Here is a 15,952-nt window from a genome sequence, read left to right on the forward strand (position 1 = left end):
ATATATTTTTATAATTCGGACATTTCCGCACGCGGAGATACCACATATGTTTAATTTTATTTTTATTTACACTGTTTGTTTTTTTGTTTTTTTTTATGGGAAAAGGGGGGTGATTCAAACTTTTATTAGGGAAGGGGTTAAAGGGGTACTCCTATGGAAAACTTTTTTTTTTTTTTTTTAAATCAACTGGTGCCAGAAAGTTAAACAGATCTGTAAATGACTTCTATTAAAAAATCTTAATAGGCGCTGTATACTAAAGAGAAATCCAAAAAAGAAATGCATTTCCTCTGATGTCATGACCACAGTGCTCTCTGCTGACCTCTGCTGTCCATTTCAGGAACTGTCCAGAGCAGGAGAAAATCCCCATAGCAAACATATGCTGCTCTGGACAGTTCTTAAAATAGACTGTAGAGGTCAGCAGAGAACACTGTGGTCATGACATCAGAGGAAATAAATGCATTTCTTCTTTGGATTTCTCTTTAGTATACAGCCCCGAAAAAGTACTGGAAGGATTAAGATTTTTTAATAGAAGTGATTTACAAATCTGTTTAACTTTCTGGCACCAGTTGATTTAAAAAAAAAAGTTTTCCACGGGAGTACCCCTTTAACCTGTTAAGGACCCAGGGCGTACCTATCCCGATCTATAATGCGAGGCCACGGCGTGTCCCCGCGTCATAGCGGGCCGGGACCGGGACCCGTGGCTAATAGCGCGGGACCCGTGGCTAATAGCGTGCGGCATTGATCGCGCTGCCGCGCGCTATTAACCCTTTAGACGCAGCGTTCAAAGTTGAACGCCGTGTCTAAAATGAAAGTGAAACCATGCCAGATGCCAGTTAGCTCAGGCAGCTGTTCGGGATAGCCGCGGTGAAATCGCGGCATCCCGAACAGCTTACAGGACAGCTGGAGTGTCCCTACCTGCCTCCTCGCTGTCCGATCGCCTAATGACTCCTCTGTGCCTGAGATACAGGCATGAGCATTCAAGCGGCAGAATCATCGATCACTGGTTTCTTATGAGAAACCAGTGATCAATGTGAAAGATCAGTGTATGCAGTGTTATAGGTCCCTATGGGAGCTATAACACTGCAAAAAAAAAGTGAAAATAAAAAGTGAATAAAGATCATTTTACCCCTCCCCTATTAAAAGTTTACCCCCCTTTTCCCATAAAAAAAACCAGTGTAAATAAAAGTTAAACATATGTGGTATCGCCGCGTGCGGAAGTGTCCGAATTATAAAAATATATCCCTAATTAAACCGCACGGTCAATGGCGTGCGTGCAAAAAAATTCCAAAGTCCATATGGATTTTTAGGTGAAAGATTGAAGAAGTTATGATTTTTTAAATGTAAGGAGGAAAAAACGAAAATGCAAAAACGGAAAAACCCCGGGTCCTTAAGGGGTTAAAAGATCTTTATTAACTTTTTTTTCCACTTTTTTTTTTTGCAATGTTATAGCTCCCATTGGGGGCTATAACACTGCACACACTAATCTTTTACATTGATCAATGGTTTCCTATGAGAAATCATTGATCGATGATTGTTGACTGCTCATGCCTGGATCTCAGGCACTGAGCAGTCATTCGGCGATCGGATATGAGGAGGCAGCTGTTCGGGATGCCGCGATTTCACCGCGACGTTACCGAACAGCCCCCTGAGCGAACTGCCATTAGTCTAGTTTCACTTTAGACGCGACGATCAACTTTGAACGCCGCGTCTAAAGGGTTAATAGTGTGCGGCACCGTGATCAGTGTTGCGCGCTATTAGCCATGGGTCCCGGCCATTGTTAGAGGCCAGGCCCGACCCACTATGACGCGGGGCCACGCCGTGGCCTTGCGTTATGGAACGGACTCCGGACGTACCAGTACGTCATGGATCCTTTAGAGGTTAAAGTGGACAGAGATGTCAGCAGAGAGCACTGTGCTCGTGATGTCAGCAGAGAGCTTTGTGTTCCAAAAGGAAAATAATTTCCTCTGTAGTATTCAGCAGCTAATAAGAACTGGAAGGATTACATTTTTTATAGAAGTAATTTACAAATCTGTTTAACTTTCTGGCACCAGTTGATTTAAAAAATAAAAAAAAAAGTTTTCCACCGGAGTACGTCTTTAAGAAAGACAACCAGGTCCCTTTTAAACCTGAACCAACCATCACAACATCTTGTGACAGAGTTTAATTGTCTCACTGCAGGAAAGAATCACCTTCTGTTATGATGGGGAACCTCCTTTCCTTGGAGCATAGTTGATACACCCTTGTCATAGTTACAGGCCTAAATAGCTAGGTATGGGAGAGTGTGTTATATAGAGTATGTATCTATTTGTAGTGCAACATGTAAGTAAAATGGCCAGCAGGTGGTTCACTTGTTGGTTAGTACCATTGCCTTTAAGTGCTGGAGTCCTGAATTCTGATGCCAAGGGCAGAAACTAGAAAAAAAAAAAAGGTCTATTTATAGTCATGGCTGTAAATGTTGGCACCCCTGAAATCTTTCAAGAAAATGAAGTTTTACTCACAGAAAAGGATTGCAGTAACACATTTTGCTATACACATCTTTATTCCATTTGTGTGTATTGGAACTAAACCAAAAAGTGAGGAAAAAAAGCAAATTGAACATGATGTCACACCAAACTCCAGAAATGGGCTGGACAAAATTATTGGCAACCTTAACTTAATATTTGGTTGCACACTCTTTGGAAAAAATAACTGAAATTAGTCGCTTCCTATAACCATCAATAAGCTTCTTACACCTCTCAGCCGGAATGTTGGACCATTCTTCCTTTGCAAACTGCTCTAGGTCTCTCTTATTGGAAGGGCGCCTTTTTCCCATCAGTAATTTTAAGATCTCTCCACAGGTGTTCAATGGGATTTATATCTGGACTCATTGCTGGAAACTTCAGAATTTTCCAGCGCTTTGTTGCCATCCATTTCTGGATGCATTTTGACATATGTTTGGGGTCATTGTCCTGCTGGAAGACCCAAGATCTCGGACGCAAACCCAGCTTTCTGACACTGGGCTGTACAGTGCGACCCAAAATCCGTTGGTAATCCTTAGATTTCATGATACCTTGCACACATTCAAGGCACCCAGTGCCAGAGGCAGCAAAATAACCTCAAAACATCATTGAACCTCCACCATATTTCACTGTAGGTACTGTGTTCTTTTCTTTGTAGGCCTCATTCCGTTTTTGGTAAACAGTAGAATGATGTGCTTTACCAAAAAGCTCTACCTTGGTCTCCTCTATCCACAAGACATTTTCCCAGAAGGATTTTGGCTTACTCAAGTTCATTTTGGCAAAATGTAGTCTTGCTTTTTTATGTCTCTGTGTCAGCAGTGGGGTCCTCCTGGGTCTCCTGCCATAGCGTTTCATATAATTTAAATGTCGGCTGATAGTTTGCGCTGACACTGATGCTCTATGAGCCTGCAGGACAGCTTGAATATCTTTGGAACTTGTTTGGGGCTGCTTATCCACCATCCGGACTATCCTGCATTGACACCTTTCATCAACTTTTCTCTTCCGTCCACGCCCAGGGAGATTAGCTACAGTGCCATGGGGTGCAAACCTCTTGATGATGTTGCGCACTGTGGACAAAGGCAAATCTAGATCTCTGGAGATGGACTTGTAACCCTGAGATTGTTGATATTTTTCCACAATTTCTCTTCTCCTCTTTCTGTTGTCCATGCTTAGTGTGGCACACACAGACACACAATGCAAGGACTAAGTAAACTTCTCTCCTTTTTTATCTTCTTTCAGGTGTGATTTTTATACTGCCCACACCTGTTACTTGCCCCAGGTGAGTTTAAGGGAGCATCACATGCTTGAAACAATCTTATTTTTCCACAGTTTTCAATAATTTTGTCCAGACCATTTTGGTGTGACATTATATCCAATTTGCTTTTTTCCCTCCCTTATTTGGTTTAGTTCCAATACACACAAAGGGAATAAACATGTGTGTAGCAAAACAAGTGTTACTCCAATCCTTTTCTGTAAGAAATACTTCATTTTCTTGAAAAATGTCAGGGATGCCAAAATTTACAACCATGATTGTATGTGCCACTGGTTACCCATCAGTGCTGTTCTATTAGTGCCAGAATCTGATGACAGTCCTCTTCTCCATCCAGAGACACAGGAAATACCAACTCCTATAATTCTTACATATGATTAGCTACCGTATATACTCGAGTATAAGCCGACCCGAATATAAGCCAAGGCCCCTAATTTTACCCCAAAAACCCAGGAAAAGTTATTGACTCGACTATAAGCCTAGGGTGGGAAATACATCATCACCCCATGTCATCATCCAGACCCCCGTCATCATCCCCCCCCTTCATCATCACCCCCTGTCAATCCCTTCATCAGTGGTCTTAAACCTGCGGACCTCCAGATGTTGCAAAACTACAACTCCCAGCATGCCTGGATAGCCATTGGCTGTCCAGGCATGCTGGGAGTTGTAGTTTTGAAACCTGGAGATCCGCAGGTTGAAGACCACTGATGAAGGGATTGACAGGGGGTGATGATGATGAGGTCTGGATGATTTCGGGGGTCTGGATGATGACATGGGGTGATGATGTAGTTGAAGACCACTGCGGCCTTCGTCATCATCCAGACCCCGTCATCATCCCCCCCCCCTTCATCATCACCCCCTGCCAATCCCTTCATCAGTGGTCTTCAACCTGCGGACCTCCAGATGTTGCAAAACTACAACTCCCAGCATGCCCGGACAGCCATTGGCTGTCCAGGCATGCTGGGAGTTGTAGTTTTGAAACCTCTGGAGGTCCGCAGGTTGAAGACCGCTGCGGCCTTCGTCATCATTCCCCCCCCCCCCCCCCCCCCCCTTTATCATCACCGCCTGTCAATCCCTTCATCAGTGGTCTTCAACCTGCGGACCTCCAAAGGTTTCAAAACTACAACTCCCAGCATGCCCGGAGGTTGAAGACCACTGCGGCCTTCGTCATCATCCAGCCCCCTCCCCCCTTTTGTTTTGTACTCACCTCCCCTCAGCAGGACGTTAGGGTGAGCTGGTCCGGGCCATCTATGCTGCAGGGACCGTCCGGTGGGGATGGTTAGTCGTTGCGGGCTGTCCATTTTCACCCGGGGGGCCTCTTCTCTGCGCTTCGGCCCTGGCCCCGGAGTAGTGATGTTGCCTTGATGACGACGCACAGGGACGTTGCGCATGAACTTCCCTGTGCGTTGTCGTCAAGGCAACGTCACTTCTCCGGGGGCGAAGCGCTGAGAAGAGCCCCCCCGGTGAAAATGGACAGCCCGCAACGACTAACCATCCCCACCGGACGGTCCCTGCAGCATAGAGAGCCCGGCCCCGACCCAGCTCACCCTAATGTCCCGCCGAGGGAGGTGAGTACAAAACAAAGGGGGGGGGGGGGCTGGATGATGATGATGAAGGCCGCAGTGGTCTTCAACCTGCGGACCTCCAGAGGTTTCAAAACTACAACACCCAGCATGCCCGGACAGCCTATGACTGGCTGGGCTTGCTGGGAGTTGTAGGTTTGCAACATCTGGAGGTCCGCAGGTTGAAGACCACTGATGAAGGGATTGACTGGCGGAGTTCACTCGAGTATAAGCCGAGGGGGGGCGTTTTCAGCCCGAAAAATCGTGCTGAAAAACTCGGCTTATACTCGAGTATATACGGTAAGCGGGCATTTCCTGTGTGTCACGACATGGTGGAGGAAGCGCAGACAGTTGGGACCGGCATCATCATAATGGCACCAGTGGCAGATCGCCGACAGGCAGTGAATTCCCAGTGAATTGGATCAGAAGCCTTGCTACGTGCATTTACTTCATACCACGCATAGATATAAACGGATTTGCTTGAAAAAAGATTCTGGGTGACCAAAATGTTCATTATGTTTTCTTTGTACACCTGACACCTCTACAGAATTTATTATACAGTGGGGCAAAAAATTATTTAGTCATCCACCAGTTATGCAAGTTCTCCCACTTAAAAAGATGAGAGAGGCCTGTAATTTTCATCATAGGTACAACTCAACTATGAGAGACATAATGAGAGAAATCCATAAAATCATATTGTCTGATTTTTTATGAATTTATTTGCAAATTATGGTGGAAAATAAGTATTTGATCAATGACAAAAGTTAATCTCAATACTTTGATATATACCCTTTGTTGGCAATGAAAGAGGTCAAACGTTTTCTGTAAGTCTTCACAAGGTTTTCATACACTGTTGCTGTTAATTTGGCCCATTCCTCCATGCAGATCTCCTCTAGAGCAGTGATTGTTTTCAGGCTGTCGCTGTGCAACACAGACTTTCAACTCCCTCCAAAGGTTTTCTATGGGGTTGAGTTCCAGGACCTTGAAATGCTTCTTACGAAGCCACTTCTTCATTGCCCGGGCGGTGTGTTTGTGATCGTTTTCATGCTGAAAGACCCAGCCACGTTTCATCTCCAATGCCCGTGCTGATGGAAGCAAGTTTTCTCCCTGAAAATCTCACGATACATGGCCCCATTCCTTCTTTCTTTTGTACGGATCAGTCGCCTTGGTCCCTTTGCAGAAAAAAACAGCCCCAAAGCATGAAGTTTCCACCCCCATGCTTCACAGTAGGTATGGTGTTCTTTGGATGCAACTCAGCATTCTTACTCCTCCAAACATGACGAGCTGAGTTTTTACCAAGAAGTTCTACTTTGGTTTCATCTGACCATATGAAATTTTTCCAATCTTCTTCTGGATCATCCAAATGCTCTCTAGCAAACTTCTGATGGGCCCAGGCATGTACTGACTTAAGCAGGGGGACACGTCTGGCTCTGCATGATTTGAGTCCCTGTTGGCGTAGTGTGTTACTGATGGTAGCCTTTGTTACTTTGGTCCAAGCTCTCTGCAGGTCATTGACTAGGTCCCTTCTTGTGGTTCTGGGATTTTTGCTCACCGTTCTTGAGATCATTTTGACACCACGGGGTGAGATCTTGCATTGAGCCCCAGATGGGGGGGGGGGGGGGGGGGAGAAGATTATCAGTGGTTTTGTATGTCTCCCATTTTCTAATATTTGCTCCCAGATCGATTTCTTCAAACCAAGCTGATTTACTATTACAAATTCAGTCTTCCCAGCCTGGTGCAGGTCTAAAAAAAAATGTCTGCTGTCCTTCAACAGCTCTTTGGTCTTGGCCATAGTGGAGTTTGGACTGTGACTGTTTGAGGATATGGACCGGTGTCTTTTATACTGATAAGTTCAAACAGGTGCCATTGATACATGTAAGGAGTGGAGGACAGAGGAGACTCTTAAAGAAGTTGTTACAGGTCTGTGAGAGCCAGAAATCTTGCTTGTTTGTAGATGACCAAATACTTATATTCCACCGTAATTTGCAAATAAATTCTTTAAAAATCAGACAATGTGATTTTATGGATTTTTTTTTCTCATTTTGTCTCTCATTGTTGAGGTATACCTATGATGAAAATTACAGGCGCCTCTCATCTTTTTGGTGGGAGAACTTGCACAATTGGGGGCTAGCTAAATACTTTTTACCCCACCGTATATCAAGTTAGGAGTTACAATTTTCCCCTATATGGACTATAAACACGTTTTAAATTTGAATGTAAACAAAATTCACACTTATAATCTGGATTGCCATGGATTATTGTCATTGAGTTTGGACATTTCTCCTTCCTCTGGCACCATACTTCTATTGACAGGTGTGCAAACTATTTCTACTTGTATTGTGTAATGGTGGCACCTGGAGATGAGCTGCAGTAAACTGGTGCCATCACTACACAATGAATCGAGGATAGGCCAAACATTTCAGCCCGGAAATGGTTGGAGTACCCACACAGATATAGGAAGAGCATACAGTTTCCTCACATGCTCCAAAAACATACTGATACTGTAGAACTTTTATTTGTGAGCTCCATTGGGGACAGGGCTTGATATGATTGATGATAATCTCTGTACATTGCTGCATAGTAATGTTACTATATAAATACAATAAATACAGAGGACTTCTTTTTTGGACTGCTCCAATGTTTATTTTGCCATCATACTTTTTTCCATATGTGTCTAATTCATGCCGGACATCTGGTTTTTACACATCATGGTTGCTTATTCTGAAATCTTACTTTTTACATAACAAGGTATAAATGCTATAAAAATAGCAAGTAATATTACATAAAGTAGAACGTGATGTTCCACTTTATGTAACATTACTTGCTATTTTTATGTCGAGGTTAATTTCTAAGCAACCATAATTGGTGCTAAAATATTGTAGATTTTCCCAGATCTTGATGCTTGTTTGTATAGTTGATGACCCCTCATGTTTGGATGTAAGAAAGAGGTACATTGTTTGTACACACATAATATTTTCTGTTTCCTTGCAGAAGCAGTTTCATCAGCTGGGCCACCAGTTTTGACTGGCACGTGTCTATCAATGGATGGAAGACGTCATGAGAATGAAGAGAGCTGGCATGATGGTTGCCGTGAATGCTACTGCCACAATGGACGGGAAATGTGTGCACTGATAACTTGTCCTGTTCCTGGCTGTGCCAATCCTAGCATACTTCCAGGGCAGTGTTGCCCCTCGTGTCCAGGTAATTATTGACCATTATATAGAGGGCACAGGTTAGTATTATAGCCTCTAACATCTTCTACTGACAGTTTAGCTTTACTAATATTGCTTTATTTCTCTGTAGAATTTCATGTTAAAGCCTTGTAGGATTTTTTTGTGTTTGTCTTCAGACTCACTGCTCTTTTTTTCTTTTAACTTTTCAATCATCAAGATCTGTTCCAGGTTAGAAGTGATTGAAGCCCCTTTGGCTAATAAAGTGTGTCTGATGTTAAAAAATTGATTACAAACATCTAATCCTTTGATGAAACCAAGCATGAAAAAAAGTGATTGACGTACGGGAAAGCTTTTGATAAACAGTGCCTCTAGTGTTTGACCTCTTCTGTTACTTATTGATCAGTCTGCACGGAATGATGAAGTTATAATGATGAAGTTAGGATTTCAGAGATACAACTCTTAACTGCTCTCTGCTTTGGAATACCAGCACTATTCTACTTCGTTCAGTGTCATTTCTCAAATTTTAAAACTTAATAGGGTACATATGTTGGTTATTGAAGTGTAGTTCATACAAACATCTTTCTGCTGCTGATTCATATGCCTTTCAGACTACATTTAGGACCCGTACGTGATATGGAAGCCGTCTTTACTGACCAAAATACCAGATACCGGTAATTTAGAATTGTATTTCCAATTTGTGTGTGTAAAGGAGTTGTCTGCCGATGATATATGAAGATGTTTACCATGACAAACATTTCATTGCCCAATGAATTAGCTCACTTTTGTGAAGAAATAGTACCCCTTTAGTAAAATAGGCTATCTGGAATATATTAATCAAATTAGATATTTCTTCTTCTACAGTCCCAAACCAGCAGCCGCAGGACAGAGTGTCTTCTAACTCCATCCATCTTTGCTGGCGATCAGCTGAAATGTAGTTTGACTTTAGGAAGAAACTACAAGCATGAGAACAATGATAGACTGATTAATGTTGCTGCCCTGCCTTAGTTAGTATTAGCTATGTCAATGCACAGTCTGATTCCTCCGAGAGCTTTGCTGAATCCTTAAAACAGCAGAACAAAGGGGATTTAGCCTCTTTTACATTACGTTCTCTCTAATAGAATCTGAACCTGTTGTGTTAATAATGATTGTCTTCTGAGGTAGCTGCAGTGCTGTAGATAGTAGAACAAGAGGTGCTATTAATCAATGCCAATGAAATACGTAAGACGCAACAGCTTTCCCGGACTTCTCCAAGGTCACAGGATAGTGAAAGCCACTGTTTTTCAAGCCTGTACCACATAGCAATTCTGCTGTCAGTTTATTTTTAATAGTTGCAAAAAATAACTTTCTCTAAATGCTGCCTTTAGATTATGTGTCAAATAAGCACCATTTTATAATCGTACTTTATAAATCAAATGAGGCAAACAAAGGCTGTCAAGTCCCCGTATTTATACAAGAGACCTGTGGCATTATGCTACAGTGTATGCAAAGAGTACCTTGGCAAATTGCAGTCTGACTGTGCCCTCTGCCACCTGTCCTAACGGAGATAAATGAGGACCATCTGTGGCTGCATAATAAAATGAACAACGTAAATGCTTGACCTAATTATTATTAATAAGCTGTTATTATACCACCATTGTGCTGCTAGCGCCCCGTGCTGTTTTGTACACCAGGACCAAATGCTGATGGTTAACTCACACAGAGGCTTCAGGCTGGCACAGCAGAAGGTTGTGCTATCTGCTCCACTTGGATGAAACCATTCCAACTGTCTAAAACAGGCTGCCCAACAAAAATAGGATTAAGTGAAAGCAGTCTGACAAAATTAATCAAGTAATTCAGACAGCTTGGCTTTAGCTACTTGGGCATGTTACAAAAAGATCATTTTCATCCATATCTAAAACCTTGCACAGATCTATATCTCACATTAGGAACATGCTATAATCACATCTCTTAAATGTCTACACAGAGATTATTATGTACATCTACATGATACATTGAATGAAACCTTTAACTCAGAGAATACATTCATAAGGGTATATGGGTATCATTAAGAAAAAATTTCCACGTGACTAGAAATATTCACTTACATTCCATATATTTTATTAAAAAATTAAGTAATTTGAAACCCAATGTTGTCGGCATCATATATAAAATTTAGTGCAGAGAAAATAAAGCAGTACTGTTGCCTATGGCGGATGCTTACTTTGATTTCCTAACATTCACTTCTGAAATTAGAGTTGGTTGCTATAGGCATTTCGGTTGTTTTTTTTTATTTGCATTTAGTTTATTTATGAATCCTGATGTACTTGGTAATAAGAAGGAACATTATCAGGACCATGGATGCCCAGGAGCTTTAAGTAACATACATTACAGTAGTATTAAAGGGGTATTCCAGGGGGGGGGGGGATATGTATCAACTGGCTCCAGAAAGTTAAACAGATTTGTAAATTACTTCTATAAAAAAATCTTAATCCTTCCAATAATTATCAGCTGCTGAAGTTGAGTTGTTCTTTTGTATCTGACAACAGTGCTCTCTGCTGACACCTCTGTCCTTGGAACTGCACAGAGTAGGAGAGGTTTGCTTTGGGGATTTGCTTCTATTCTGGACAGTTCTCGAGACAGGTGTCATCAGACTTCAGCAGCTCATAAGTACTGAAAGGATTAATATTTTTTAATAGAAGTAATTTACAAATCTGTTTAACTTTCTGGAGCCAGTTGATATATAAAAAAAATTTTTTTCCTGGATAACCCCTTTAATCAGTCCTGGATAACCCCTTTAATGAAGTTTGTATATTTAATGAAGGCAGAACGCAGTGGACCCACATATATACACACACACTCAAATGCAGGTTGTGTGTATGATATATGTATATATATATATATATATATATATATATATATTTACTCTTACATGTGATTTGCTGGCACTTACAGGGAGATGTTTTCAGTGCTGGATGGCTCTCTTTCCCACAGGACCTGACCTCTTGCACATTTGACGGGCAGTCAGGATGCAGGATGGCAGACGTCCCCAGCAGACAGCATCTGCTTAGTAACATAACTGAGCAGGGAACAGCAGAGCTTAAAGGGGTACTCTGCCCCTAGACATCTGATCGTGGGGGTCCCGCCGCTGGGAATCCCCACAATCTCTCCTGCAGCACCACCTGTCATCTGCTGCACGGAGCGAACTCCGTGCCTGATGACGGGCAATACAGGGGCTGGAGTATTGTGATGTCACAGCCCTGGCCCCTCGTGCCGTCACATCCCACTCCCCTCAATGCAAATATGAGAGGTCACGTCGACTCCCATAGACTTGTATTGAGGGGGCGGGCCATGACGTCATGAGGGGCGGGGTAATTACATCATGATACTCCGCCCCTTGAATCGCATGTCATCAGACACGGAGTGAAGTTCGCTACGTGCAGCAGATGACGGGGTGCTGCATGAGAGATGGGGTACTCATCGGCGGGACCCCCTCGATTAGACATTTTAAGATGTCTATGGGCGGAGTACGCCTTTAACTTTATCTGTGTCCTTAAGTAGAAAACAGAGCAGCTGCCAGTGGACCCTGCTCTAATGGCGCAGCTAGAACTTTTTGGTTGCCAGCACCCTCCAAATTAATTGTGTGCGTGGGTGGGTGGGAAGATCCCAAAGCATATCCTTTTTTGTTCTTTTAATTTTGGCTGAAATGCACCCAAGGGCAAATACACTTTAATATTAATATGTCTCAATCATTGAATATGTCTCAATCTGTATAAAATGAATAGTTCTGCAGCAAAGTATCAAAGGGTGCCCCATTACTAATCCATTTAATAATTTAATGTCTTCAGCAAACTTTGTAAAGCCCTTGACATTTGCGCAAAATGGTAGATCACCTTGACTTGTGATATTCTGTTAAACAGAGAATGTGACATTGCATGCCATGTAAAAATGTGAATGTGAAGATGAGGATGCTAATTTCTTACAAATTAAAGGCTTAGAAGTGGAACCATTCCTTTATTCATTTTAGACCCCCTGATATGCAGTTTTCAACTAGCTCCTAGCCTTAGATTTATCTTTTGTAGGCATGGTCCTCCCAGTATATGGTCCTCCCATAAGGGATCTCTCTCATTTTGTACAGTCATGGCCGTAAATGTTGGCACCCCTAAAATTTTTCTAGAAAATGAAGTATTTCTCACAGAAAAGGATTGCAGTAACGCATATTTTGCTATACATATGATTTGCTATACACCCTTTGTGTGTATTGGAACTAAACCAAAAAAGGGAGGAAAAAAAGAAAATTGTACATAATGTCACGCCAAACTCCAAAAATGGGCTGGACAAAATTATTGGCACCCTTTCAAAATTGTGGAAAAATAAGATTGTTTCAAGCATGTGATGCTCCTTTAAACTCACCTGGGGCAAGTAACAAGTGTGGGCAGTATAAAAATCACACCTGAAAGCAGATATAAAAGGAGAGAAGTTCACTTAGTCTTTGCATTGTGTGTCTGTGAGTGCCACACTAAGCATGGACAGTAGAAAGAGGAGAAGAGAACTGTCTGAGGACTTGAGAAGCAAAATTGTGGAAAAATATAAATCTCAGTTACAAGTCCATCTCCAGAGATCTAGATTTGCCTTTGTCCACAATGCACAACATTATCAAGAAGTTTGCTACCCATGGCACTGTAGCTAATCTCCCTGGCATGGACAAAAGAGAAATATTTATGAAAGGAGTCGACGCAGTATAGTCCGCATGGTGGATAAGCAGCCCCAAACAAGTTCCAAAGATATTCAAGCTGTCCTGCAGGCTCAGGGAGCATCAGTGTCAGCGCGAACTATCCGTCGATATTTAAATGAAATGAAATGCTATGGCAGGAGACACAGGAGGACCCCACTGCTGACACAGAGACAAAAAAGCAAGACTACATTTTGCCAAAATGAACTTGAGTAAGCTAAAATCGAATCCTTATGGAAAAACATCTTGTGGACAGATGAGACCAAGAGAGAGCTTGTTGGTAAAGCACATCATTCTACTGTTTACCGAAAACAGAATGAAGCCTACAAAGAAAAGAACACAGTACCTACAGTGAAATATGGTTTTGCTGCCTCTGGCACTAGGTGCCTTGAATGTCTTCCAGCAGGACAATGACCCCAAACATATGTCAAAAAGCACCCAGAAATGGATGGCAAGAAAGCGCTGGAGAGTTCTGAAGTGGCCAGCATTAAGTCCAGATTTTAATCCCATTGAACACCTGTGGAGAGATCTTAAAATTGCTGTTGGGAAAAGGCGCCTTCCAATGAGAGAGACCTGGAGCAGTTTGCAAAGGAAGTGTGGTCCAACATTCCGGCTGAGAGATGTAAGAAGATTATTAATGGTTATAGGAAGCGACTGATTTCAGTTATTTTTTCCTAAAGGTGTACAACCAAATATTAAGTTAAAGGTGCCAATAATTTTGTCCTGCCCATTTTTGTATTTTGGTGCGACATTATGTCCAATTTGCTTTTTTCCCTCCTTTTTTTGATTTAGTTCCAATACACACAAATGGAATAAACATGTGTATAGCAAAACATGTGTTACTGCAATCCTTTTCTGTGAGAAATACTTAATTTTCTTGAAAAATTTCAGGCGTACCAACATTTACGGCCATGAATAAATATATATAAAACTCAACGTGTGTATATTCCAGCATAACTTTAGAAAGTCTGGAGATATTTCCATGAAATTTGGTACACATATTACTTATGTATAGTAGAGTTCAAATAATCCACCAAAAAAACTAAAGCTATTTTTTCCATTAAAAGTTGAATATTTATTATGCAACCAAATAAAACCATATAACAACAAATTACCATCAGCCAGAGATGATATATATGCAAACCAGAAAAGTACCACTATGTAGTAAAGTGCATAATAATGTTGTTAAATATCACAGGGAGGTGTATCACATATTGCACAAAAAGAGGTACCGTATATACTCGAGTATAGGCCGAGTTTTTCAGCACGATTTTTCGTGCTGAAAACACCCCCCTCGGCTTATACTCGAGTGAACTCCCCCACCCGCAGTGGTCTTCAACCTGCGGACCTCCAGAGGTTTCAAAACTACAACTCCCAGCAAGCCCGGGCAGCCATCGGCTGTCCGGGCTTGCTGGGAGTTGTAGTTTTGAAACCTCCGGAGGTCCGCAGGTTGAAGACCACTGCGGCCTTCAACATCATCCAGCCCCCTCTCACCCCCTTTAGTTCTGAGTACTCACCTCCGCTCGGCGCTGGTCCGGTCCTGCAGGGCTGTCCGGTAAGGAGGTGGTCCGGTGAGGAGGTGGTCCGGGCTGCTATCTTCACCGGGGAGGCCTCTTCTAAGCGCTTCGGGCCCGGCCTCAGAATAGTCACGTTGCCTTGACAACGACGCAGATACGTCGTTGTCTAGGCAACGGCTCTATTCCGGGCCGGAAGCGCGGAGAAGAGGCGCCCCCGGTGAAGATAGCAGCCCGGACCACCTCCTCACCGGACCACCTCCTTACCGGACAGCCCTGCAGGACCGGACCAGCGCCGAGCGGAGGTGAGTACTCAGAACTAAAGGGGGTGAGAGGGGGCTGGATGATGTTGAAGGCCGCAGTGGTCTTCAACCTGCGGACCTCCGGAGGTTTCAAAACTACAACTCCCAGCAAGCCCGGACAGCCGATGGCTGCCCGGGCTTGCTGGGAGTTGTAGTTTTGAAACCTCTGGAGGTCCGCATGTTGAAGGCCGCAGTGGTCTTCAACCTGCGGACCTCCGGAGGTTTCAAAACTACAACTCCCAGCAAGCCCGGACAGCCGATGGCTGCCCGGGCTTGCTGGGAGTTGTAGTTTTGAAACCTCTGGAGGTCCGCAGGTTGAAGGCCGCAGTGGTCTTCAACCTGCGGACCTCCGGAGGTTTCAAAACTACAACTCCCAGCAAGCCCGGACAGCCGATGGCTGCCCGGGCTTGCTGGGAGTTGTAGTTTTGAAACCTCTGGAGGTCCGCAGGTTGAAGACCACTGAGGGCGAATGATGAGAAGAGGATGATGAAGGGGGGGGGGGTGTGGGGATGATGAAGGGGGGTGGGGATGATGAAGGGGGGGGGTGTGGGATGATTACAAGGGGATGATGAAGGGGGGATGTGTGGGATGATAAGGGGATGTGTGGGATGATGACAAGGGGATGATGAAGGGGGGATGTGTGGGATGATAAGGGGATGTGTGGGATGATGACAAGGGGATGATGAAGGGGGGATGTGTGGGATAAGGGGATGTGTGGGATGATGACAAGGGGATGATGAAGGGGGGATGTGTGGGATAAGGGGATGTGTGGGATGATGACAAGGGGATGATGAAGGGGGGATGTGTGGGATGATGACAAGGGGATGATGAAGGGGGGATGTGTGGGATGATAAGGGGATGTGTGGGATGATGACAAGGGGATGATGAAGGGGGGGTGTGGGATGATGACAAGGGGATGATGACA

General features: G+C 43.4%; 1 protein-coding gene across 2 annotated transcripts in view; it reads left to right on the forward strand.

Moving 5' to 3' along the window:
• CRIM1 (cysteine rich transmembrane BMP regulator 1) overlaps window positions 1-15,952 on the forward strand; it is a 769,789-nt gene that overhangs the window by 671,097 nt on the left and 82,740 nt on the right. For both annotated transcript variants that reach the window (XM_056567417.1, XM_056567416.1), the window contains one exon: window positions 8,322-8,531. In XM_056567417.1, coding sequence (XP_056423392.1) covers window positions 8,322-8,531 — 210 coding nt within the window. The remainder of the gene's footprint in view (window positions 1-8,321; window positions 8,532-15,952) is intronic.

Source organism: Hyla sarda, chromosome 3, assembly GCF_029499605.1.
Source record: "Hyla sarda isolate aHylSar1 chromosome 3, aHylSar1.hap1, whole genome shotgun sequence".
In the NCBI taxonomy this organism is placed as follows: Eukaryota; Metazoa; Chordata; class Amphibia; order Anura; family Hylidae; genus Hyla; species Hyla sarda.